At 40.5% G+C, this 27455-nt stretch overlaps 1 protein-coding gene across 6 annotated transcripts in view; it reads left to right on the forward strand.

The window, feature by feature from the left end:
• Window positions 1-27455, forward strand: part of LOC132832275 (solute carrier family 12 member 7-like) — a 249490-nt gene that overhangs the window by 53690 nt on the left and 168345 nt on the right. The window contains exon 1 of one of the 6 annotated variants that reach the window (XM_060850133.1): window positions 26858-27021. The exons of the other annotated variants lie outside the window; for them this stretch is intronic. Coding sequence (XP_060706116.1) covers window positions 26922-27021 — 100 coding nt within the window. The 5' untranslated portion in view covers window positions 26858-26921. Of the gene's footprint in view, window positions 1-26857; window positions 27022-27455 lie in introns of those variants that run through there. 6 annotated transcript variants of the gene reach the window in all.

Below are 27455 nucleotides of genomic sequence, written 5' to 3' on the forward strand. Positions count from 1 at the left end.
GATTCCAGTAATTTGCTCGCCACCGAAGTCAGAATAACTGGACTAGAATTATTTGGCTAAACCCCTGTACTCTTTTTGAATAATGATGTGATGTTTGCAGACCTTCAATCCTTTGGTACCTCCCCTGTAACCTAACAGTGATTACAAGATAATCTTCAGACGATCTGCTATTCACTGTCTCCCCCTTTAACATCTGAGGAGATGGTTCATCCTGTCCTGATGATTTATCCACCTTCAAGGAGGTCAGTACCTCCACTCTCCTTTCTGCTTATTTTCTGGTATTTTGCACTTCTTTAACTTTCAACATCATGTCTGTCTTGATGACAGAGACCAAATACACTCATCTCTGCATCAGAAGTTACTATATACTTCTCTGATTGGAAAGGATTTACCCTTGATCGGCCTCTTGCTCTGGATATAGTTACTTCACTGCACGTCGTTGTGTACAAAATATCTTTTGAATTTTACGGGGCTTGTTGTTATGAAAATGTGGATGGACTGAGAAATGTGGGTGGAGTGAGAAGCTAGCAGAACTACCTGACAGCACCAAGTATTCTGAGTACGATACAATGTAACACAGCTAGGGTAGTTGGTTGCCTAAAGACAAACAAGTTTGAATTAGGCCAATCAGTTTAAATTATACCCCCCAAAAAAAACCAAACTCCAATCAAGTTTGAATTTAGTATATTGACAATATTAAAAGCTGATGACATAATCTGATGCTTTGGGGGTATAAGACTGGGGAAAATTGAATAGTTGGGGGAGAACTGTCAAAAGACCAACAAGTATAGGCTGCTAGCCAGAACTCTGTAAGGGGTACTTGTTTAGAGAAGGAGTCTGTACAAAGCAAAAAACATCAACATCAACCTGGAGAGCGAATCTTACAAAGGGAAGATTCAACAGCTGCTTGGTTTTGAAATTTGACTTTTGGTAAATCTTAATCGGGGATTTATTGGACTAGCATTATAGAAGGGAAAATAAAAGATAGGTTATAGGAAAGAGTTGTAACTAGTTGTTTGTTAATTACTCTGTTATACTTTAAGAAATAAAGTTGTTAATTTTTACTTGGCCTCTTGGATTTTCACAGATTACTGTACGTGATAAGTCTTCTGTGTTGCTAGTTTAAATTAAGCAGAGGGGTTACTCATGTTTTAACAATATTATTTTTCATTCTCCCTTAGCTTTCCAAATTTCTTTAACTTCATAATACTTTAATCTTTCTCAAGTATTACTTTTTTGAGGCTGTTTTGGCTCTCCGTTTCCTACCCTATCTTGTCCTTTATGCTTCTGGATATCCGAATTATTTTAGATTAGTCATAACCAGCCTCATCTTGGTAGTGACATGTATGACACTGCTTGTAGAATCTCACTTTTGAATGTTTCCTCTGATTTGCCACTGGTGATTTTTCAAGTAGCTGCAGCTAATCCACCTTTTGCCAGATCTGTCAGCTTTAAATGCTTACCAATCCCCAATTTAAACCTCTCTTTCCATGATGATGTTATATCAGAAAATATTATGATTACTATCTCCAAAATGATTATCCACTGATACTTCATCTATTTGCCCAGCTTCACCTTCCTAAAATTAAATGTAGAACTGTAAATTCTCTTTGTGGACTTTGGAGCTGACTAAAAATGTTCTCTTAAAAGCTGTTCAAAGATTGTGCCCTCTTCCCTTTTATACTGATATTTGTGTAATTGTAGTACCTAATTCTTGCCTTATTGTGCATTTTCATAAATTAACATCTGTTTCTTCATTAACTTGGTCACTTCCAGACAGCTTTTTTTTTCTCTCAACATATTCAAAACAATTGTACTGGATAAACCCCTTGGGCCTGATGACTAAGTAGTGAGGGAGGTGTGTGTATGTGTGGTCATCTTTGAAAATTGCAGATTGGCAGGTGCCAAAGGTAACCCTGTTATATGAGGAGGAAAAGTGAAAATGAGAAACTACATCCGTTAGCTCGGCATAATCTTAGGGAAAATATTGGCATTAAAGAATGGTGATTAGAAGTCACATGACACCAGGTTGTAATCCAACAGATTTATTTGAAATCACAAGTTTTTGGAGCACTCCCCTTCATCAGGTTCACCTGTTGGACTATAACCTCGTGTCATGTGACTTCTAACCTTGCCCATTCCAGTCCAACACCGGCACCGACACATCACGATGGATGCAGTAACAGGGCACTTGGGAAATAATTGTGATTTTGGGAAGAGTCCATCAATGTGGATTAAGGAAAGAGTTAACAAACTATTTGGGAGTTTCTTAAGGATTAACTATCAGAGCAAACAAGAGAAACCAGTGCATGTAGTATATTTAAAATTTCCAAAGGCTTTTAATGAGGTCGCATATAAGAGGTTGACAAACACAATGGGAGTACATGGGATTCAGGAACGTGTACTGGGACAGATTGAGAAGAGTAGAAGTTAATAGTTCATTTTCAGACTGGCAGGCTGTGACAGGTTGAGTACTGTAAGGATCAGTGCATGAGAACATGACTATTCATGGTCTATATTAATGATTTAGGTATGGGGATTAAATATAATATTTCCAAGTTTGCAGATGACACAAAAATAGTTGGGAATCAGAGTTCTGAGAAGGATGCAACGATATGTCCAAGAGCCTTGGAGAGGTTATGTGAATGAATGCAGTGTGGAAAAATGTAAGGTTCCCTACTTTGTAGGCAAACCAAGCATGGAATATTTCTTAAAATTGAGAAGCTGAAAAACTTCAAAGGGTCTTGGGTGACTTTGTTTTTTGAGTCACTAATTTTTTGAATGCTGAATAGCAATCAATTAAAAAAGCAAATAGTATATTGGCTTTCAAAACAAAAGGAAGATTTAAGTATCAGAGTGACTTACTGCATTTGCACAGGACCTTGGAGTATTGCATGTGTTTTTGGTCTCCTTATTGAAGGAAATTTGCCGAGGAGATTTTCCTAGAATAGATAGAATGTCCTCTAATTAAAGATTCAAACAACTCAGCTGATTGTTAGAATATAGGTTAGAAATATAAGAGGTGGTCTAATTTAATCATTGTCAGTCCTTTAAGAATTTTGTTGGTAGCTGCAGGTAGGCTGTTTACTTTGGCTAGGGTGGGAGGAGTTTAGTACAGCAGACTCTGTCTGTATTAGAGGTAGGCCATTTAGGACTGAGATGAGGCATTTCATTCACAGTATGATATTGTAAACATCAGAACTTTTACTAATTGTTCAGAGTTATTGCTGCTTCCTTCAATCTATCTGGAATAAACTGTTAAGGGAAGAAGACCAACTGTTATTTGGAATTGAAAGCAATTAGCTGTGCCTGGGAAGTCATCGAAGCTACATGAACAAATCTGTTTCAACAACTGCTTGATAACTGACTGCCTTATGCCACAAGGACAAATTAATTTGGACAAAAGAATTTAAGGAATAAATAGTGAAACAGCTGTGTCCTCAAATAGACAGTTGATGCCTAATGTAATAAAGAAGCTACTTCTGATAAGAAGGCAAGCTGCAGACTTGATGACTCCAGAGCAGTAGTCAATATATTGGATGAAAGAATGTAAAGGATCGTCAATGATTTCATAGCGTAAACTTGAAGGACAGAAACTTTCTTAAAAACTTAACTCCGGGGTTCTTTAGCAGCAGAACTTCAAAGAACAACACGGCACAAGGATCAAAGCCTGGACATCCAGAGACAGATACTTGGTTGCAATCATAGCTAAATTCCACCATTAATTAGGTACTAGCCAAGTTGGATTGAGACTTCACTTGCTTACTTGAGGGGTCTTGTTTTGGTTGTTCTGTGCAATAAGGTTTAACTGTATTTCAGTATTGATTGTCTGAAATTTCTTTTAATAATCAACGTTGTGTATGTGCGCCTAAGTGCATAAAGACAAACTGGTGAAGATGAATAAAGCTGAACATGGTAACGAAACTTGCTAAAAATCAGTGTCCAAGTTCACATGATCAATAACAACTTAGAGTACACCTGTTATTTCACTTGTACATTGTGTCATACATGTTTAAATTATAGGTAAATACTGTTGATTATGAAACCGTAAGTGGTGATTATTCATGAGATTTTGGTCATTTCACACCAAAGCATTATGGGATTTCTTTTTGTACTTGGAGTGCTAACCAGTAGCATTTCTTGAATGGCAAGCAAATTGCAGGATTCACGAGGTAGAGTAGGATAGCACAATGTTCACGTGTTTTATCACATTTCTCTCTATCAAATAATGAGCAGTGTTAAAACAGAAGGTGAATCATCCCAAATTCTGTTCTGGTTGTGGAATGAATGTGTAAAATGAACCTGACATAATTGAGGGGGCAGATCAGCCACTATCGAAGTGAATGGCAGAACAAGCTGTAGGATTAAATTCCTGATAAAAGGCTTATGCCCAAAACACCGATTCTCCTGCTCCTTGCATGCTGCCTGACCTGCTGTGCTTTTCCAGCCCCAAACTCTCGACCTTGATCTCCAGCATCTGCAGTCCTCACTTTCTCCAGGTAGGATTAAATTGTCTGCTTCTGAATTCAAGTATAAATATAAAGTGGTAACATATCAATATGTTTGTAACCTCAACTCCACATAGCCATAATTTTGTAAACAGAAAAATGAATAAATAAATAATCCTCTCACTTAGTTGTTAATTAGAGACAGTTTGGTGATAAATGTGACCAGCAAGTTCAAAGTCTGGACTCGGCTTAACAATTTATTTGATGAAGCCTATTGTAATATGGTATTGGACTAGCAACTAGGATGAAATGCTGCCTTTATTGGTCATAGGAGTTGGGAGATTATGCTGTGGCTGTACAGGTCATTGGTTAGGCCAATTTTAGAATATTGTGTGCAATTCTGGTCTCTGTCCAATAGGAAACGTGTAGGCAAGTTATGAAACTTGAAAGGGTTCGGAAAAGATTTACAGGGATATTGCCAGGGTTGGAGGGTTTGAACTATAGGGAGAGGCTGAATAGGCCGGGGCTGTTTTCCCTGGAGAGTCAGAGACTGAGGGGTGACCTTTTATTGAGGTTTATAAATCATGGGGGAACATGTATAGGCTTGTTTCCCTCCATTGGGAGAATCCAGAACTAAAGGTTTAGGGTGAGAGGGGAAAGGTTTAAAAGGGATCTAAGGGGCGATTCTTCTTTTCATTCAGAGGGTGGTGTGTGTATGGAATGAGCTGCTAAAAGAAGGGACACTGGGACAATTACAACATTTTTTAAAAGGCATCTGGATGGGTATATGTATAGGAGGGATTTGAGTGAAGTGCTGGAAAATGGGGATAGATTTAATTTGGGATATCTGGTCGGCTTGGATGGAGCGTCTGTTTCTATGCTGTACATCTCTGACTGAATATCTAGCTGAATTAAAGGGAGCTAGTGCTAACTTAGCTACAACGAAAGTGTAGTAAGTCTTTGGAATTCTTTGCCATAGAAGGATATGGAGTTTGCTATGGAATTAGTGGTTGAATTTGCTTAAGATTGTGGTCATTGTTTTTTCTGCACATTGAAAACATTAAAGGACATGGAGATGGTACTTGATTGAGATTATGAATTATCATCTCCCTGAACGGCAATGCAGGTTCAAAGGGCTGATTAACTTCCTCTTCAATTCCTTGTTCTATTTTCAATTTTGATTTTTCACCATCAACTTTTTGTCACTTTAATTTTTTTTGTGTTCCACTTACAACAAACCCACCTCTTATACTTTTCTTATCCACCCTCTTCCTTTTATTTACTTTTAAATGTATTGGAAGTGTAGGTCTGACTAAATGTCTCAACCTAAATGTGAACTCCCTTTACAGACGCTGCTGACTCTGCTGCATTTTCATTCTTCCTTATTTGAGATTTACTACATTCACAGTAATGAGCTTTTGTCTCAAACTGTTGTCTTCTGTTTAACCTCTGTGCTTGCTGACCTCCATTGGCCTCCCCGTACAACCAACCCAATTGATAATAGTTAATCAAACGTTGGACTTAACTGGTGCATGCTAACTGTTGGCAACTGGCAGCATACTGTTACTTCTCAGAGCAAAGGTAACAATATGTTTTTTATTTTGGGTAATATCTAATCTCATTTTGAGATATTACATCTTTTCATGTACAAGTGCATTTATTTTAATATGATTTCAAAGGTTTCCTTAAGAGAACTTGTCAACATCTCTTCGGAGAATGAGCCACAAGTGTCGGTGCTGGGTTCACTAATTTTCATCATTTTATATAAATGATTTTGGATGTGGACATAAGAGATATAGTTAGTAAGTTTGGAGGTGTAGTGTACAGCAAAGAAGGTTACCTCCGATTACAATGGGATGTTGATTAGATGGGCCAGTGGGCTGAGGAGTGGCAGATAGAGTTCAATTTGGATAAATGCGAGGTGCTGCATTTTGGGAAAGCAAATCAGACCAGGACTTATGCACTTAATGGTATGGTCCTCAGGAGAGTTGCTGAACGAGGAGACCTTGGAATGCAGGTTCATAGCTCCGTGAAAGTGGAGTCGCAGGTAGATACGATAGTGAAGAAGGTGTTTGATATGCTTTCCTTTATTGGTCAGAGAATTGAATACAGGAGCTGGGAGGTCATGTTGCAGCTGTACATGACATTGGTTAGGCCACTTTTGGAATATTGCGTGCAATTCTGGTTTCCTTCCTATCAGAAGGATGTTTTGAAACTAGAAAGGGTTAAGAAAAGATTTACAAGGAAGTTGCCAGGCTTGGAGGATTTGAGTTATAGGGAGAGGCTGAATAGCTGGAGCTGTTTTTCCTGGAGCGTTGGAGGCTGGAAGGTGACCTTATAGAGGTTCTCAAAATCTTATGGGACATGGATAGGATAAATAAACAGTCTTTTCCCTGGTGGGGTGGGGGAGTCCAGAACTAGAGGACGTAGGTTTAGGGTGAGAAGGAGAAAGATATAAAAAGGACCATGTCTTGACACAGCGTTTTTGAGAACCATGAATTGACACAGCTTCAAGTTAGACTGCATCAACCTTGCACAGATCTGATATATTAATTCATTTTGTATTCTCTGAGCAAATGAATCAAGTTGAGTTTGTATTCTGTAGGCCCATGGACATTTGATGACTTATCAACTGTGGCTGTAGTGTCTCCTCCCTGCACAGTAGCTTTTATTTGGCATTTCTCCATTGTAAATTTCCATCTCTGGGAAATAATGCAGTCCCTAATCTCCCTTACCTGTTCTGCTAATTTTGTCAAATTTAATCCAAAATGAATCTATTTGCTAAACGTCATAATTGCTTAGCAGCATATTTTTACGGAATGATGAACTTTATTTTAAAAAAATTGCTCCTATCTAAAACATTTTAGTGGAGATCCAGAACAGTCTGCAATATTGGAAATAGCAAACTTGCAGAACTATGAGAGCACCCAGTTAATCCATCTTTGTATTTGTTGGTTAAGGAATAACTTAAAGTCCAGCATACTGCAAAAAAAATCACCTGTGCTTCTTGAGAAAGTACCATTGAATATTAGGCTGACCTGAGGGGGCAAACAATCTCTCTCTTTAATGTCTTGCCTAAAACTTTACACTTCCAGTTGTGCTGCACACCCTCTGATCTCATCTCTGGAAATTCCTGCCTGTTCTTATCCAGGTTTCTTTTGAAAAGCACATTATCATTCAAATCAGTTTTGCTGGAGTTAGTTTGTATACTGCATATCATTCTAGGGAGGAGCTTTTAATCTTTAATCCGTTAATCTTTCTTGTTAAACTGCGTAGTTTGACATTCGGTGATACACAACATTAAAGTTCCTTGAACAAGCAACAGATATTTTCCCAGTGATTCACACTGTGAACTCGATCAATCTTTTTGGAATAGCACTTCTATTTACCCTGTGTGTAATGAGTACTGATCTTGCTTAAGCTGTTCACACTTTTTTTCCTTTAAAAAGGTGAAAAAGAGAAAATGAGTCATTGCTAAAACACCCGTGGGAATGTAATTGTTTACCAAGGGCAGGAGGCAAGAATTGACTAGCTGCTGCCATTCTATAGAAATGACACACATTAATTCACCCTCAGTTGGCCTCAGGGTGTGTTTTGTTGTCTTTTTTTCCCATAGCACAGTTACATTACCAGCTCCAGTTTCTCCTTTAGCCATAGATCCAAGCATGGCTGAGAATCGGGTCAGAGATGGGGGGAGGACAAAAAGACACTCTCTGTTCATTGCAGTACCAGTTTTATAATCAATCCTGTTCAACATTACCTGGAACAAAGCTGAATATTCAAAGACTTTAAAAGCATTTTTTTGTATAATATGCTGAAAAATGCCCAGCGTCAGAATGATGTGTGTTGGCGAATGGCAGTAGCATAAAATAGCAGTGGGTTATTCTCTAGTGCCACACCCAAGTTGGGGCTATTCTTCATGCCTAAAACATTGATTCTCCTGCTCCTCAGACACTGCTTGACCTGCTGTGCTTTTCCAGTGCCGCACATTTCAACTCTGATCTCCAGTATCTGCAGTCCTTCTTCCTCCTCTTTTTCATTTGTCACCTTGTTAATTTGTACATTTTCAGTCTGGCAGGCTGTCCACATCACCTAATGCTTGTATGTGCACATCCACCTGTGATAAATTCTATATCTGAGCAACGTGTGAATGCTCGTTTTTGTGTGCATAGCAGGTCTTTATTGTATCCTAATCCATGCTTTGACTCTGGCTTCCAGCTCTCTTTCTAGCAACTTTTTAAAATTATAGTTAGTTTTTGTGGTCTACACCCTTGTTGAACAAATCAAGCATGATTGGTGTGCATGAAACACATGTCATCAAACGCTGAACGATTGAACAGAACAAACAACAATACAGCACTGGAACAGGCCCTTCAGCCTTTCAAACTAGTACACTACATTTTGCCCTTCCATGCTTAAACTGTCTTTATTTACAGGATCTGTATCCTTCTATTCCCTTCCTATTCATATATTTGTCCAGCTGCTTCTTGAGTAAAAAATGAGGTCTGCAGATGCTGGAGATCACAGCTGCAAATGTGTTGCTGGTCAAAGCACAGCAGGCCAGGCAGCATCTCAGGAATAGAGAATTCAACGTTTCGAGCATAAGCCCTTCATCAGGAATAAGAGAGAGAGCCAAGCAGGCTAAGATAAAAGGTAGGGAGGAGGGACTAGGGGGAGGGGCGATGGAGGTGGGATAGGTGGAAGGAGGTCAAGGTGAGGGTGATGGGCCGGAGTGGGGTGGGGGCGGAGAGGTCAGGAAGAGGATTGCAGGTTAGGAGGGCGGTGCTGAGTTGAGGGAACCGACTGAGACAAGGTGGGGGGAGGGGAAATGAGGAAACTGGAGAAATCTGAATTCATACCTTGTGGTTGGAGGGTTCCCAGGCGGAAGATGAGGCGCTCCTCCTCCAGCCGTCGTGTTGTTGTGTTCTGCCGGTGGAGGAGTCCAAGGACCTGCATGTCCTCGGTGGAGTGGGAGGGAGAGTTAAAGTGTTGAGCCACGGGGTGATTGGGTTGGTTGGTTCGGGCGGCCCGGAGGTGTTCTCTGAAGCGTTCCGCAAGTAAGCGGCCTGTCTCACCAATATAGAGGAGGCCACATCGGGTGCAGCGGATGCAATAGATGATGTGTGTGGAGGTACAGGTGAACTTGTGGCGGATATGGAAGGATCCCTTGGGGCCTTGGAGGGAAGTGAGTGTGGAGGTGTGGGCGCAAGTTTTACATTTCCTGCGGTTGCAGGGGAAGGTGCCGGGGGTGGAGGTTGGGTTGGTGGGGGGTACAACGTATCATCCGCCGGCATTTCCGCCACCTCCAAACGGACCCCACCACCAAGGATATATTTCCCTCCCCTCCCCTATCAGCGTTCCGCAAGGACCACTCCCTTCGTGACTCCCTCGTCAGATCCACACCCCCCACCAACCCAACCTCCACCCCCGGCACCTTCCCCTGCAACCGCAGGAAATGTAAAACTTGTGCCCACACCTCCACACCACTTCCCTCCAAGGCCCCAAGGGATCCTTCCATATCCGCCACAAGTTCACCTGTACCTCCACACACATCATCTATTGCATCCGCTGCACCCGATGTGGCCTCCTCTATATTGGTGAGACAGGCCGCTTACTTGCGGAACGCTTCAGAGAACATCTCCGGGCCGCCCGAACCAACCAACCCAATCACCCCGTGGCTCAACACTTTAACTCTCCCTCCCACTCCACCGAGAACATGCAGGTCCTTGGACTCCTCCACCGGCAGAACACAACAACACGACGGCTGGAGGAGGAGCGCCTCATCTTCCGCCTGGGAACCCTCCAACCACAAGGTATGAATTCAGATTTCTCCAGTTTCCTCATTTCCCCTCCCCCCACCTTGTCTCAGTCGGTTCCCTCAACTCAGCACCGCCCTCCTAACCTGCAATCCTCTTCCTGACCTCTCCGCCCCCACCCCACTCCGGCCTATCACCCTCACCTTGACCTCCTTCCACCTATCCCACCTCCATCGCCCCTCCCCCTAGTCCCTCCTCCCTACCTTTTATCTTAGCCTGCTTGGCTCTCTCTCTTATTCCTGATGAAGGGCTTATGCTCGAAACGTTGAATTCTCTATTCCTGAGATGCTGCCTGGCCTGCTGTGCTTTGACCAGCAACACATTTGCAGCAGCTGCTTCTTGAGTCCAGCTTTGTGTCTGCTTCCACCACCTTTTCTGACAACACATTCCAGGCACTCACCACCCTTTGAACGAAAAATTGGCTTAGCACATTTCTTTTAAACTTGCCCCCTCGTACATGAAACCTGTGTCTCCAAGTAATTGACCTCTCCAGCCTAAGGAAAAGCCTCATACTTTCCATTCTATCTGTGCCATTCACAATCTTGTAAACTTTTTTCAGCTTTCCCCTTATCTCCTGCATTCCAGTGAAAACAAACCCAGTCTATCCATCTTTTCTTCATAGCTAAAGTCTCCCATACCAGGCAACACTCTCTTCAACCTTTTCTGTACCCACTCCAAAGCGTCTCCAACCTTCTGGTAATTTGGTGACCAGAACTGTATGCAATATTCCAAGAGTGGCCTAACTAAAGTTCTATAAAGCTGCAGGAAAATTATACTTTATGCCCCTTCCAATGAAGGCAAGCATGCCAAAAACCTTTTTTTTACTACTTTATCTACCTGTGCTGCCACCTTCAGTGATCTTTGCACCTGCACATGTAGGTCACCCTGGATATCAATACTTCTACGGTTCTGCCATTAACTGTATAATTTCCACTTGTACTTGAGCTTCCAAAATGCATCACCTCACATTTGTCCGGATTAAACTCCACTTGCCATTTTCTTTTTGCCCATGCCTCTAACTGATCTATATCCTGCCGTATCCTCTGACAATACTTCACACTTTTCGCAACTCCACCAATCTTTGTATCATTCGCAAACTTACTAATTAGACCAACTATATTTTCCTCCAAGTCATTTACGTGGATCATGAACAGCAGAGGTCCCAGCATTGATGCCTGTGGAAAACACCAAAGAGTCACAGCCCTCCATTCTGAAAAGCATCTTCCACCTCTCTCCTCTGTCTCCTATGACTGAGCCAGTTCTATCCATCTTGCTAGTTCACCCATCCAATACCATGTGACTTCATCTTTCATACCAGTTATGAGGGATCTTGTCAAAGGCTTTTTTGAAGTTTGTGTAGACAACATCAACTGCTTTTCTCTCATCAATCATCTTTGTCACCTCTTCAAAAAACTCAATCAAGTTAATGAGGCAGAACCTTCCCCACAAAAATACATGCTGTTAATCACAAATACGTTGATTTGCTTCTAAATATGTGCAGACCTTGTCGCTGAGAATCTTTCCAATAATTTCCCTATCACTGAGGTGAGACTCACTGGCCTGTAATTTCCAGGATATCCCTGCTACCCTTTTAAACAACGGGATAATATTGGCTATTCTTTGGTCCTCTGGGACCCCACCTATGGCCAAAGATGTCTGTCAATTTGTTCTCTTGCCTCCCTCAATATTCTGAGAGAAATCCCATCAGGACCTGGAGACTTAGCTACTTGATTCTTTTTAGGATGGACAAGACCTCTTTCTTTGTTAATAGCATCTTGGCTTAGAAACCTTGACACTCGCTTCCTGAGATCATCCTCCACCAATTCCTTCTCTTTGGCGAATACTCCATTAGCTGGCTTGACTCAACCAAGAGACTGAGGCTGGAAACTTGGTGAGTTAGAATTCTGATCCTTACTAGATGGTGGGGGTGGGTGGGCATGTGTGCGCACATGCGGAAGGCAGTTGTTGCAGGGAGTAGAAAACAAGACAAAAGCTACTGCTGTCTTAACATTCTGTGTGAAAGAGAATTGTGTCAGGACTACTGGGACTGTTGAAACTCACCCACTGATTAAGACAGTGAAGCATCAGACATTAGGAACACTAGTAGACTATTCAGCTTACTGAGCCTGTTCCAAACAGATCTTTTTTGTTTTCAAATTTGCTACCTTACCAGTTTTGTACTGACTTTTTAAACCGACCTAATCAAATGTTGCATTCCTCAAATTTGAAATTACCCATTAACCTAGTTTTATGAAGAAAAGAATTCCAGATTCACATTACCTTTTTTATGTGAAATATTGCTTTCTCACTTCACCCTGAAAGATCTAGGAATAATTTTGAAGTGTTTCTTTTTTTTTTCCTGATCTCCCCACTCTACTTACTAGTTTTTACAATCTATTGGTATTTCCATTTGAAACACCAATCTTGATTGTTCAGATGTTGTGTTTTTCAGCATGTTGCAGGAGGCTTTTCAATAGAAAGGCTTTTTTCCCCAGATACTGGTTGTTCTAAGGTGGTTTGTACAAACTTGACTTTCATATATCAGTGAATCCAAATTGAAATAACTCCACAGAGTTTGGTATCCCGTTATCATATTAACTTTTATTTACATAATGCATGACACTTGACACTGGTCTGGCTTCCTTAGCAAGCTCAGAGAGTGAACAGGACCTCTGATACTCCTATTTATATCTGTCAGCCAGGACTCCTTCATTGGGGTTTAAACCTGGTTCAATCAGGGAACCCATTCTGTGAGGTCCACCTGGCTGACCTTGTTGTAATCACAACACAAATAATTCCTTACGGTAGTATGTGTGCTATGAATGATGACTGAGCAGGGTCAGGGAGGAAGAAGAATCAGACGTGGTTTGTCTTAGTAGGTAGCAGAGGCCCAGCCGGTTTTTGTAAACTTGATGCTCTCCTTTTTCATGTAGATTTAATGTGTTTGAAGGTGGATGCTCAAAAACATTACTGTACTAGAAGAGTTAATGTGCATATCAACCTAGTGTAGCCATGCATTCCATGGTCGGAACTATGTAGCTCATTACATTTTCCCATAGACAACTTCTAATCATTTTTTTGTGGAATGTTGGTGTCACTGGCAAAACTACAAGTTCCTGCTTACCCACAGTGGCCCTGGAAGATAGTTACCTTGAATTACTGCAGTCCATCAAGTGGAAATATAGCTACAGTACTATTAGAAAAGGAAATGCAAGATTTTGACACTGCAACAGTGAAAAAAATAACAATTTGTAGTTTCAAGTCTGTGTGATGTACAGCTTGAAGGGGAATTGCAGGTGGTTGCATTCAGATACATGTGCCACTCCTGTGCTTCTAGTCGATAGGTGGTGCTTCTAGCGATTTTTCAGGAGCAATGGCAAGTTGCTGCAATACATCTTGTGTGTAAAAAATGAGGTCTGCAGATGCTGGAGATCACAGCTGAAAATGTGTTGCTGGTTAAAGCACAGCAGGTTAGGCAGCATCCAAGGAATAGGAAATTCGATGTTTCGGGCATAAGCCCTTCATCAGGAATCCTGATGAAGGGCTTATGCCCGAAACGTCGAATTTCCTACATCTTGTGTGTAGTCTGCATCAGTGGTGGGTGTGGTGTCTATTGGGCAGCCTGCTCTGTCCTCTGATGCTGAACATTTTTAGGGTTTTTGAAGCCACATTCATCTTGATAAGTGGAGGATGCATGCCTTGTGGACAAGCCTTGAAGCGTGGAGTATGGAAGGTGAATTTTGTCAAATTTCCCAATCCCTGATCTGCTTTAATAGGCATAACAATCATATCATTGGTCCAGTTCAATTTCTGTTCCATGATAACACCAGGACCTTGATGGTGATGGGCAGTGCTGGTGAATATCAGAAGAACATTTCTCTTTTTTTTTGAGATGGTTTCTAACCTTGTGTGGTCCAAATATTTCTTGCCACTTAAGACCAAGCGAAAATGTTTGTCCAAATCATGGTGCATATAGAAAAAGATGCTTTAGAATCTGAAAAGTCATAAATGGTTCTTAACACAGTGCAATAGTCATCAAATATTTCCACTTGCATCCTTTTTTAAGATGGAAAGGGGGTCATTGTGGAAGCAGCTGATGACAGTTGGGCTTATGATGCTACCCTGAGAAAATTTTACAGTGATGTGTTGGGAATTTCACTCATCATCTTTGGCTTATCACACATACAGCTCTCCTGAGAGGCAAGTCACACTTTTTTAACTTTGTACATCATGAATTGATTGCCATCTATAAACAAACTTTCTGGATCTCAATTTGCTGGCATCCATGAAATGTGGATGTGTTACTTTCAAATTTTTTAAAAATTTTGAATGTCAGTGACTGTGGGAGATTTGAACCATGTGTTGACCTACCAATCTTAAGGAAAAAAAACAACATATTTACTTTGCAAGTGGAATTCCTAGAAGTTTCCCTTTGTCAGGATCCTTGCATTTAAAATTTCTTGAAGTAGATTTGGAGTGTACACAGTTTTTGTTACAAATGCAATTTACAAAAGGTCAGATGAATCAACAAGAAAGTAAGTCTTCAGTTTACTTTCTCACATTTCAGTTCCATTTGCTTAAATGTAGTATTTTAAACCTCATTGTGAAGTCACAATCCTGTGTGCTGAATCTGCACAACTTGTGTGTAAATGTGTATGATATTGTTAACTTGCACAACTTCAATTTATCTCCTCCTTGAAATGTCAGTTGGACAGGATACTTTGCAAACACTTGCTTTTCCTTCAGTTGGCAGCTAAATGATTGAAAATTGTTTGCCATGGTATCTGGCAGCCCTTTTTAAGGAACATTTTTGAACTGATTTGATATTTACTATTAACCTATAAATTACATACAATGCAGCTTTTGTGATGAAACCGGTGATTCAAACACACTGAGCAGGAATTGCCAAATGCCCATTTCATTTAATGTCTTTCATTTTAAATCCAGAAATTCTGTTGTCCTGCTAATTTTAAACACACGTGTGGACAAATGAAGTTTGAAACTGAGGTTTGATGCATTTCTATGAGATGAGGGTTAATCATGCATTATGAAAATAAGCCAGATGTATTTTAAGACGCAGATTAGTCACGATCTACTTGGCCAAAAAAAGTTTGAGGAAATGAACTTCTCTTCCTATATTTCTACGTTGCAACATTTGTAATAGCTGCTGGATTTCAGGAAGTGTTCAAAATGCAGTTGTCTGTTCAAAGCAAGGGCCTCATTATACTCTTTTTGATTTGCATTGTTTTTTTGTTATGAATCTCCTTTTTAAATGTCATAAAAGTTTGAACAGGATGAAATTAGGGAACTTGGAGGAAAAATATTAGCATGTAACAACAGTGGAAATCTTTTAAAATTTTCAGGAGCAATATCTTGTGAAGAAAAGTAAAATTAGGGCAAATTTCTTTCTTTTTAGCCACAGGTTAAGAAAACGTTTAGCACTCTTGCCTTCATTGCTCAGAACATTGAATATAGGAGTTGGGATGTCATGTTGAGGTTGTACAGGACATTAGTGAGACGACTTCTGGAGCAGTGTCCAGTTCTAGTTGCCCTGTTTATAGGAAGGATAATATTAAACTGGAGAGGGTTCAGAAAAGATTTACCAGGATGTTGCTGGAAATGGAGGGTTAGAGTTATAAGGAGAGGCTGGATAGGCTGTGACGTTTTTCACTGGAGCATAGATGATTGAGAACTGAGCTTAGAGAGGTTTATAAAATCATGATGGATATAGATAAGGTAAATGGCAGGTGTTTTCTCCCTAGGGTGGAAGATTTCAAAACTAAGGAACAAAACTAAGATGGATGAGCTTGAGGCTCTTTTGGAAATTGGTAGATGCAATATTGTGGGGATAACTGAGATGTGGCTTCAAGTGGACAGGGCCTGGGAAATGAATATTCAAGGCTACACATGCTTTCGTAAGGACAGACTGACTGGCGGAGGGGGTGGGGTGGCCATGTTGGTCAGGGAGGATATTCAGTCCCTTGCGCAGGGGGACCTAGAATCAGGGGATGTAGAGTCAGTGTGGATAGAGCTGAGAAATTCTAAGAGTAAAAAGACCCTCTTGGGAGTTATCTACAGGCCTCCAAACTGTAGTCTGGATGTCAAATGTAATTTGAATCAGGAGCTGAAATTGGCCTGTCACAAGATGTTAATGCAGTTGTTATGGGGGATTTCAACATGCAGGTAGACTGGGAGAATCAGGATGGTATTGGACCTCAAGAAAGAGACTTTGTGGAGTGCCTCCGAGATGGATTCTTAGAACAGCTGGTGCTGGAGCCTACTAGCATCTGGTATTGTTCAACGAACCAGAATTGATCAGGGACCTCGAAGTGAAGGAGCCATTGGGAAGTAGTGACCATAATACAATAAGCTTCAATCTGCAATTTGAGAGGGAGAGGGTACAATTGGAAGTGACAATATTTCTGTTGAACAAAGGGAACTATGGAGCTATGAGGGAGGAGCTGGCAATGGTGCAATACCTTAGCAGGGATGACAGTGGAGGAACAATGGCAGATATTTCTGTGTATAATGCAGAAGATGCACGATCAGTTCATTCCAAAAAGGAGAAAAGATCCTAGGAGGAGGCATGGGATGCCGTGGCTGTCGAGGGAAGTTAAGAAAAATATAAAGTAAAAAGAGAAAAAGTATAACATAGCAAAGATAAGTGGGAAAACGGAGGACTGGGAAGCTTTTAAAGAACAACAGAGGATTACTAAGAAGGAAATATGCAGAGAAGAAATGAGGCACGAAGGTAAACTGGCCAATAATATAAAGGAGGATAATAGCAGCTTTGTTTAGCTATGTGAAAGGCAAAAAAAGGTTAAGACGAAAATTGGGCCCTTGGAGATAGAAACAAGGGAATATATTACGGGAAACAAAGAAATGGCAGAAGAATTGAATTGGTACTTCAGATCTGTGTTCACTGGGGAAGATACAAGCAATCTTCCCCAGGTAACAGTGGCTGAAGGACCTGTACTTAAGGGAATTTATATTTGCCAGGAATTGGTGTTGGAGAGACTGATGGATCTGATGGTTGATAAGTCCCCGGGGCCTGATGGTCTACATCCCAGGGCACTGAAGGAGGTGGCTCGAGAAATCCCGGATGCATTGGTGATTATTTTGCAGAGATCGATAGATTTGGGATCAGTTCCTGCGGATTGGAAGGTGGCTAATGTTGTACCACTTTTTTTTAAGAAAGGTGGGAGAGAGAAAGCAGGAAATTTATAGACCAGTTAGCCTGACCTCAGTGGTGGGAAAGATGCTGGAGTCTATTATAAAGGATGAAATTACGACACATCTGGATAGGAGTAACAGGATAGGTCAGAGTCAGCATGGATTTATGAAGGGGAACTCATGCTTGACTAATCTTCTGGAATTTTTTGAGGATGTAACTCTGAAGATGGCCGAGGGAGATCCTGTAGATGTAGTGTACCTGGACTTTCAGAAAGCTTTTGATAAAGTCCCCCATAGGAGGTTAGTGAGTAAAATTAGGGTGCATGGTATTGGGGGCAAAGTACTAACTTGGATTGAAAGTTGTTTGGTTTATAGGAAACAAAGAGTAGTGATAAATGGCTCCATTTCAGAATGGCAGGCAGTGACCAGTAGGGTACCGCAGGGATCAGTGCTGGGACCGCAGCTTTTTACAATATACGTTAATGATATAGAAGATGGTATTAGTAATAAGATTAGCAAATTTGCTGATGATACTAAGCTGGGTGGCAGAGTGAAATGTGAAGAGGATGTTAGGAGATTACAGGGTGACTTGGACAGGTTAGGAAACTGGTCAGATGCATGGCAGATGCAGTTTAATGAGGATAAATGTATGGTTATCCACTTTGGTGGCAAGAACAGGAAGGCAGATTACTACCTAAATGGAATCAATTTAGGTAAAGGGGCAGTACAAAGAGATCTGGGTATTCTTGTACACCAGTCAATGAAGGTAAGCATGCAGGTACAGCAGGTAGTGAAGAAGGCTAATAGTATGCTGGCCTTCATAACAAGAGGGATTGAGTATAGAAGCAAAGAGGTGCTTCTGCAGCTGTACAGGGCCCTGGTGATACCACACCATGAGTACTGTGTGCAGTTCTGGTCGCCAAATTTGAGGAAAGACATTCTGGCTATTAAGGGAGTGCAGCGTAGGTTCACGAGGTCAATTCCTGGAATGGCGGGACTACCTTACACTGAAAGACTGGAGGGACTGGGCTTGTATACCCTTGAGTTTAGAAGACTGAGAGGGGATCTGATTGAGACATATAAGAATATTAAAGGATTGGATACTCTAGAGGCAGGAAACATGTTTCCGCTGATGGGTGAGTGCCGAACAAGAGGACACAGCTTAAAAATACAGGGTAGACCATTTAGGACAGAGATGAGGAGAAACTTCTTCATCCAGAGAGTGGTGGCTTTGTGGAATGCTCTGTCCCAGAGGGCAGTGGAGGTCCAGAATCTGGATTCATTTAAGAAAGAATTGGATAGAGCTCTCCAGGATAGTGGAATCAAGAGTTATGGAGTTAAGGCAGGAACAGGATAATGATTAACGATGATCAGCCATGATCATTGAATGTGCTGCAGGCTTGAAGGGCAGAATGGCCTACTCCTGCACCTATTGTCTATTGTTTTTAAGGTGAGAAAAGAAAGATTTTTAAAAAAAGACATATGGGGCAATTTTTTTTACAATGGTTAGTGTGGAATGAACTTCCAGAGGAAGTGGTGAATGCAAGCACAGTTACAACATTTTAAAAAGTGTTTGGATAAGTACATGAATAAGAAAGGCTGAGAGGGAGATGGACCAAGAACAGGCAGGTGTGACTAATTTAATTTGGGAATATGGTCAGAAGGTCAGCTTCCTAAAGAAGGGCTTATGCCTGAAATGTCGATTCTCCTGCTCCTTGGATGCTGCCTGACCTAATGTGCTTTTCCAGCAACACATTTTTCAGATATGGTCAGAAGGGACTGGTTGGACTGAAGGGTCTGTTCCCATGCTCTTTGACTCTATGACTTTAAAGGGCACGTACTAACTATATGGACAGTACAAATGAGAATGGTGAAAGGTAATGCAAAACGTTTAAGAAAGAAATCAGTATAGTTATGAAAATTTAAGTAGAATTGCTACATGAAAATAACAAATATTAAGTAAGCAATGTTAGACATAAAGGACAAACATTAAGTTATGATCAGTAAAGAATATATGGGCTAAAATCTGAAGTGTCAGAAACATTGCTTAGTTTTTTTTTAAACCAGCAATATTAGCAGATTGGGATTAAAGAAGAAACTGAACATTTTAACATAAGTTGGAGGGAAAGCTTGGTAAACCTACAGGCTCTGATGGACTACATCAATCAGGGACCTTTGGACATGCTTCCAGATATTGAGTAAAATGGAGCAAAGGCAGTAGAGAACACAATTTGACTTGAACAGATGGACATCTGCAAAAATGAAAGACAAATGTGATGACTACTTGTTAGTGGATGCAAGATGCACCTTGAAGCCCCATACATGCAAATTACACATCGGCAGTTATCCAAACCCTTAGTCTATTTGCAAATTCAAACATGGACATGCATGACAGCAACTGTTGAAAAATATTGTGTGAAATGAGAATTTCTAGCCGGTATCCACAGTAGCAGAGAAACTGTTGTATCTCTACAATTGGAAGCTTGTATGACTTTCAGGAATAGAGGAGTTTCTCTGATGCTATGGATGCTGGGACAAGAATACAAAACCCAAAAAGCTGGAAACTGCACCAGGCATAAGGATCCTCATTTGTGGACTGGCAGGTTCACTTGCAAAACCGGACATTGGTCTCTTGAGGTGTGACCCTGAACAGCTTGGAATGTAAATAATTATGGAGATGATAATGTGGTAGTGATACTCGGCTGCAAAGAACCACATTTCACCCCTCTGCAAAGAACCACAACCACACAGAATGAGGAATGAGAAGTCTGCAGTAATGGCTGTCAATAATATTTCTTTGCTGGAGATTGGATGTGGGGTGTTCTAAAAGTTCAATCACTAAGTGTAGGAATCACTGCCCCGCTAGTATTTATTGTCTATCCCTATTTGCCACTGAAGGTGATGAGCTGCCAACTTAAACTGCTGCAGTCTGTGTAGTGTAGGTACACTCATAGTGTTACTGGGTGGAGGGAGAAAGAGTTTCAGCATTTGGCACTGAAGGAATGGTGATATGTTTATAAGTTGGGAGGTGTGTGACTTGAAGGGGAACTTGCAGGTTGGCATTCCCATGCAATTCCTGTTTTTGTTCTTCCAAGGAGTAGAGGTTGCACGTATAAAGAGTTTTGGCGTTGTTGCAAAACGTCTTGTAGATGGTACACAAGTGATTGGTAGTGGAGTGAATGACTGAAGGCGTTTTACATGAGGCACTGAACAAATGGGCTGCTTTGACTTGGATTAAGTCACCTGCAGGATTGGTGGTAGCATTATCATGGTTTCCAGATGCAGGAGCAGCAACAATAGGATAAAGCCTTACCAGGCCATCTGGCTACTTTCTCACTGCATGCTGATAGGAGGCCTTGCAAAACCTTGGACAGTAACTCCATTCAGACTGGAATCATAAGCAATAATATTCTAATGCAGATGAACTAATTTTGAAGCTAAATGCAATTACACTTGTAATGATCATATGTAATCTAATGATTTTAGGTGTGCTTGGTCAATGTGTCATGTGATGTGATGCAATCTCCAGGATTGCTGACTAGCTGGTTGGAGGCAGAGTGCCATTGGACTACAGATGCTGGATTCAGTTTCCATTCCCATAAAGTTTTACAGTTGTATTTGTGTGCAGAGCAGAGGAGCACAGCAGCGTGTGAAAGTACTTGCACGACAGGATGGGTCTGGTTTGTTTGCAGGCATCAGATGCAACATAATAAACACAGGCCTAGTCCTATTGATGTATAATGCTATAATTTTCTGTTTACATAGTCAATTTTAGTAACACCAAAAATGTTTTTCTGCATTACTAGGGTAGAACAACTTTCTCCATGAGACTATCACAACAGCCAAAGGCCCTTTAAAATTAATATTAATTCTACTGCTGTACTGTTTAGGCAGCATCCAGTCTCTGAGATGACCAGAATTGGACTGTTAATTTTGGATGAGGCTTAACTAAATTTTAAATCCTCCTCTGAGGGCAGTTGTATGAATATGGAAAATGTTTTAGGATACCTGTCTCCCTAATTTGTCACATAATGAGTAATGTTTGCTGCTGATTGGATTAGAATGAAGTCTTGAGAAGAACTGTTTTGAAATAGTTTGGTAATGGGAAAAGAAAAGCTCAGAAGGAAGGATTGTTTTTATACCATTGGGCTTTCCAAATCTCTTTTTTTTGTAGTTCCGCATGCATTGTTAATTTCATCCTCTTGTATAGGTTGCCCATTTTCTGCACAGTTGGTGCTGTTCTATGACTGGCACAAAGGATAAAACTTGCCTGCTGAGACTTGTTATTTTCGTCCTGTTTTGGAGTTGCTGAACAAAATTAAGTATGACTTGGTGCTAACTGCTGCACAGCATGCTAGATACCATCTTTTTATGATTGCTACAAAATCATTAAAGAAGCTCTAAAGGAGAATCATTCAACACCACAACTACACTTGGGTGAAAACATCAGCCCTTTCCTTTCTAAGTGTGTCTCTTCCTATGAAGATTAATTTGAAATTTTAATGCGAAAATGGGAAGCAAGCTCAGCAATTTGTGAACATACAAAGAGAATGGGCTTGCTAATGTTACATAAGTGACCTTTCTTCAGAACTGCAAGATTAAATTAAAATCCTTGATGGGAATGTTTAGAATAGAAATCATTAGAATTCCCAACAGCGGGGAAGCAGGCCATTTGGCCAATTCAGTTTGTACCAACCCTCTGAAGAGCATCCCCCCCTAATAGGTCAATCCACCTAATCTGCACATCTTTGAACTGAGGAAGAAACCTATGCAGACACTGGGAGAATGAGCAAACTCCACACAAACCATTGCCAAAGTTTGGAATTGAACTTGGGTTCATGGTGCTCTGAGGCAGTCGTGTTAACCATTGAGGCATTATGCTGCCCTAGAATTATCAAAATCCTAATAGGAAGAGCACCAGAATCTGAGCCCTGCTATTTGAAGACCCAAGTCACAAATATACGAATAATCATCTGTGATTTTAAGTTGGTCAATTTGCCTGTTGTTAACTCGGTATCTCAATTCAGTGGCTGGTCAGTTAGACCTTGGTCTTTGCTTGAGGAGTTAGAAGTTTTTTTCGAAGCTGTTGATTACTAGGTTTCTTCCAGTCACAGAGGGAGACTGACCTGTCTTTGCTTACAGCCTTTCAATAGTCTGAGTGCAACTTTCCTCTTGTTTCTCAATTCTGAAACAAACTGAAAATTTTGTAGAAAAGCTATTGAGGCAGATTTTTTTAACCCAAAGACACTTATTGCCATCGTATCTCAAGTATCAAATTCAACATCTCCAAAAGTTATGATCTTGTGTAACAATAAATGAATAGTTTGCAGTTCCAGTTTGACCTCCAAGTTGCTTTTTTAAGACGAGACTGATTTAATTCTTTTGCAAGACAATAGTGTCTAGATTCTAGTTTTCTGTTTATCTCTTCCAAGTAAACCTTTACAGAATGGACAAACTAAAGGGAAATCTTGTATTATATAGTAATCAACAGACATTACCTCTTTCAACTTGCTAAGATTTTAAAAACTGCCATTCAATTTAAAAAAAACTCTCCCAAGTGAAAGTGTTAGGGCGATTGAGCACAAAATCTAGATTGGCTCTCCTGATACTGCAACAATACATGGTGTTGCACTTTTGAGTAAGATTAAATAAAAAGTTCATCTGCTCTCCTGGTTGAATATAAAAGAAAATCTCATTAGGTTATTTGAAGAAAGGTAAGAGAATGTGTGACCTTGCATTTTCCCTGGTATTCTAGTTTTCAGTTGCCATTAAAAAGGTCTATTTTTCTCTTTACAGATTTCTTTTCAATATTTTCTGTTTTAGGTTCTAGGAATTTAAGCATTCTCTTTTTTTATTCTCTTGTGGGACCTGGGTGTTGCTAGCATTTATTGCCTGTCCCTAGTTGCCCTTGCGAAGGTGGAAGTGAACCGATTTCTTGAATCATTGCAGTCCATGATGTAGGTGGGCCCACATTGCCCTTAGGGAGGCAACTGCAGGATTTTGACCCAGTGACAGTGAAGGAATGGCAATATGAGTGACTTGGAGGGGAACGTGCATGTGGTGGTGGTCCGTGTACATGCTACCCTTGTTTCTAGATGGAAGTGGATATGGGTTTGAAAGATGCTGTTGTAGGATCTCTGAGTTTTGTTTTCACAGTTTTTCCTGGAGGATATTATTTTGGAGTTAAAATGACTATCACTTTTTTTTGGCAGAGTGACTTAACCTTTTTAAAGGTTAAAAGGTTAAGAGGTTTTAGCAGATCAAAACAACAGACCATTGAACTCTATAACGCACAAGAAGTAACCTCTGAGCATAACAGTGCTCCGATCAGATTGTAACTTGAATGCAGTATCCTGCTCTGTACGTTGTGATACAAAGTAAATGTTGAAGTGCTGGTGACGATATTTAAGGACACTTGCAATCAGCCTTGCGACTATGGTCTGTGTTGTGAGGAAAGATTGAAGAGACTAATCGCCTCAGGTTTGGTATATGAGAAATGATCTTTTAAGTAAACAAGTTTCTATAACAAGAGTCGCTCCAAAGCTATGTGTATCAAAACTAAGAATCCGTCTTTTAGGATAAATGAGGACTGTCCTCATACGCCATTAGAAAATTCCGAGATAGGAAAGTCGATTTTAAATCTTGGAGTCTTCGAAAACAAATGGATAAGATCTACTTGGATGCATTTAGAGGTGTGAATGGCTTTCCTCATCTATAATAATCTTGTGATCTGTTAATTTTCAACCACTTCTAGATCTAGGCTATGCCAATCTTAAAATATTATTAGTTTAAAGAAATGGGCTTTCTAATTGGAATGGGTCATTCCCCAGTCTGTGTAACCTTAGTTGCTCTTTCTTGATGCATTTGGTAACCAAGTATGTGGATAATAGAAGAAAATCAGCCAATGACCGCACATGTTTGAGCATAAAGTGAGACTGGAGTTGGGCTGTGCTGTGATGCCTTGTCATGAACAGATAATCTGCCAGCACTTTGGCTTTTATATTTAAGAGGATAGTAGAATTAATTGTGGTGAAGTGGAGAGGATGTTCTGCAGCCGCTGTAAAACTCTAACCTTCTGAAACCATACAAGACTTCCAACTTACTGCCTTTAGCATTCAACTGGTATAAAGTCAGTCAGCTGTTTTGGAATATGAACAATATTCTTTTCCATTTACATTTATTCATAATATCAATGTTATGCTCTGGCTGCAAATTGAAAGTTTGCTTCTGTGTCTTATGTTGTTACATACAATGACGTCATTCAAGAAACTGTTTCCTGCCCAGAACACTGTTTCCTGCCCAGAACACTGTTTACTTGTTGAAGGTCTGCCGATCCATCAGTAACCCACTCTGTAAATTTACAGGATGCAAAGCAGAACCTCCCATACCCACAGTCTCTAGAAGGACCAAGGCTGCAAGTACACAGGAACACTTTCCTTTCCAAGCCAGGCACCTTCCCGATATGGAAGCTTCTGACTGTTTCTTCATTTTGCTGTGTCTACATTTTAGAATTCCCAACTTGACATGGCTATTGGGAGTACATTTTAACCATACAGATATAATTGATCAGGCAGCTTAATGCCACCTATGTGTGGTTTTTGAGGGATGTGCAATTAATCCCAGCTTTAGTGATACAAAAGCATTCACAATCTGGGTCCTGTCACTATTGGGCAGTCAACCCAGTTTAACCCACCACCCTCACTCCTGACACTGTGCTTTTACTCCTGTTTTTAAACTGTTTCTACTTGGAGCATTTTTAAAAAACTACCTTGGTTTACTCACAAAATTTTGAATTTGGTGATTGTGTTACTGCCCAGCCGCTATCTACTTAATGTTAATGGAAGTCTCGGTGGGTGACACATCATATTAATGTTTAATTATGTGCGAGAAGGTTTTGATATGCCTGTATCTTGTAACTCTTGAGCTGAAATTTCTCACTGCTATTCATCCCAAAGGTTTCCTGCAGTCTAATTCTGAAAAACTTTCATTTCCACTCCAACAATATTCCTCTTGTGCAGCCCTTTTAATACCAATAACTGTAATCTGGTGTGCAAATAAAGCCAATTGTGAATAAAGTTGTATTTTCAGCCATCACACTAATAACTGGTCTGTTTGTCCCTTATCGTATTGCTGTTTATAGGTCATGGCCATGTTCAAATTGGTGGCTGTGCTTATCTATGTAAAGTAGTTATTTTTGACTTGTAAACACGCTGAAGACGTGAAATGAGCAATGTAAATGCAGATTCTTGCATTTCACTCCCACGCTCAATATTTTCCTTTTGTCCTTCTTATCTCCCACATCCTCCTATGATTGCCAACTCCACATGGATTTATTGAGATGTTTCATCACATGATCTGCTGACCTCTTCACTTTGACCTTAGTCACCGGACACCTATTTTCTATGCATTGACTTCCTGCACCAGTTGGAAATTAGACAGCCTCTCATATCTAATTGAATTATGTTTAAAATACTTAATACCCATGGTAACGTTTCTTTGGGTTGCAGATACCATTATTCTTGAAGGTTTCTGTTGTCCTGGAGTCTTCCAAAATTCAACCTGAGGGAATCGGCAGTTCCTTTTTTTTGCTTTTTTTTACCCTTAACTTCTCTTCCTTCCTCTGTTTGTTTATTTCTCTCACTCTCTTCATTAGTTTGTTGCACCTTTATTAGTTCAAGGCTCTCTTGGAACTATAGGAGGTGGAGATTTGAGACCAGAATGTGAATTAACAAAGCTGCTACATCCCACCTCACATAGTGTACCTGTTAGTTCTGGCACTAAGCATATTTTTGTCCACGTTGTGGTTTATCTCTCAGATTTCCTAAAACAGTCCTGTGGTAACTTTTCCAGGTGTAGTTGGTCTTTAGCCTCTTGCTTATTTAATTCTTCTGTTGTAATAACCTGATTTCTTTCCTCATCTACATTATATCTCTCAGCGGGATAATCAGAAAATATTGCCCAAGTGAGCAGGTGGGAATTGAACCTGGATGTCCTGGCTGAGAGGTAGGGAAACTACCACAGTGTGCCAGAGGGACCTTTTTCTCCTGTTCTTCACTCCCACATCAACTCTCTCTCTAAAGTAGGAATAAAAACAGATTTCGATACTACTAAAATTGAATCTTCCATATCCAAATGGATATGATTTGTAAACTGTACATTTTAAAGAAATAAATCACGCGAAACTTTCCTTTTCTTTTTTAAGAAAAAGTGCTTTACAGAGTATCCTGTTAATAAATGAAGTTACAGACTTTCCTGAGGCCTGGCCCAGTTGTAGATGGAAAGAAACTTTTGCTTCAGTTTAGACAGTAAAACCACGACACCTGAAGTCACATCCTGAATCAGTAAAGTGTTCTGCCCATGATGGGTGGAGAATGGTGATTTCCATATAAGGCAACGGTGTCACATGGTCAGATCCAAGCAATAGAACTGAAACAGCAAGTTTACTCGAGACGAGTTACAGAAGTCCACACACATGGTGTAAAAAATGCCGACTAACTTTACTGTTCTGCCTGTGGACGATGAAGGAGCCCCAAAGGAGGGTACAAGCCTCGCTGCAGAGAACGACCCCGAAGTACTTGCACCTGGTGAGTGAACAAGTTACAAACAAAACCCTACGGGCTAGAGCTAATGCTTTGTTGAACAATGGAAAAGCAGGTTGGAACAAGCAGGTGTTGGGATCCTCCCATACAACCAATTTGAGAAGCAAGAATTTTATATCTTCGACAATTAACTTAGATTGTCGTGAAGTTCTGTTCAAGAGAATCAGTACTGATTTTTGTTTCTTATAAAGCATATCTGTGAACAGTGAACTGCAGCCATATCTGGAAACGCCAAACAGAGCAGCATGCTTGATGTTAAGCGTATCTGCTGTATTTTTCGGTTATTTCACTTACCCGTATACCTTGATTTCCAATAAATGTGAACACATGGTTTCAGTTGTAAAGTCTTAGTACGCCGGTTTACTCGTTGTTAGTCTCCATTTGCCCTGTTCTGTGCTTGTAAGCTCTTATTTGTTCCT

The sequence above is a fragment of the Hemiscyllium ocellatum genome, chromosome 34 (genome assembly GCF_020745735.1).
Source record: "Hemiscyllium ocellatum isolate sHemOce1 chromosome 34, sHemOce1.pat.X.cur, whole genome shotgun sequence".
Lineage (NCBI taxonomy): Eukaryota > Metazoa > Chordata > Chondrichthyes > Orectolobiformes > Hemiscylliidae > Hemiscyllium > Hemiscyllium ocellatum.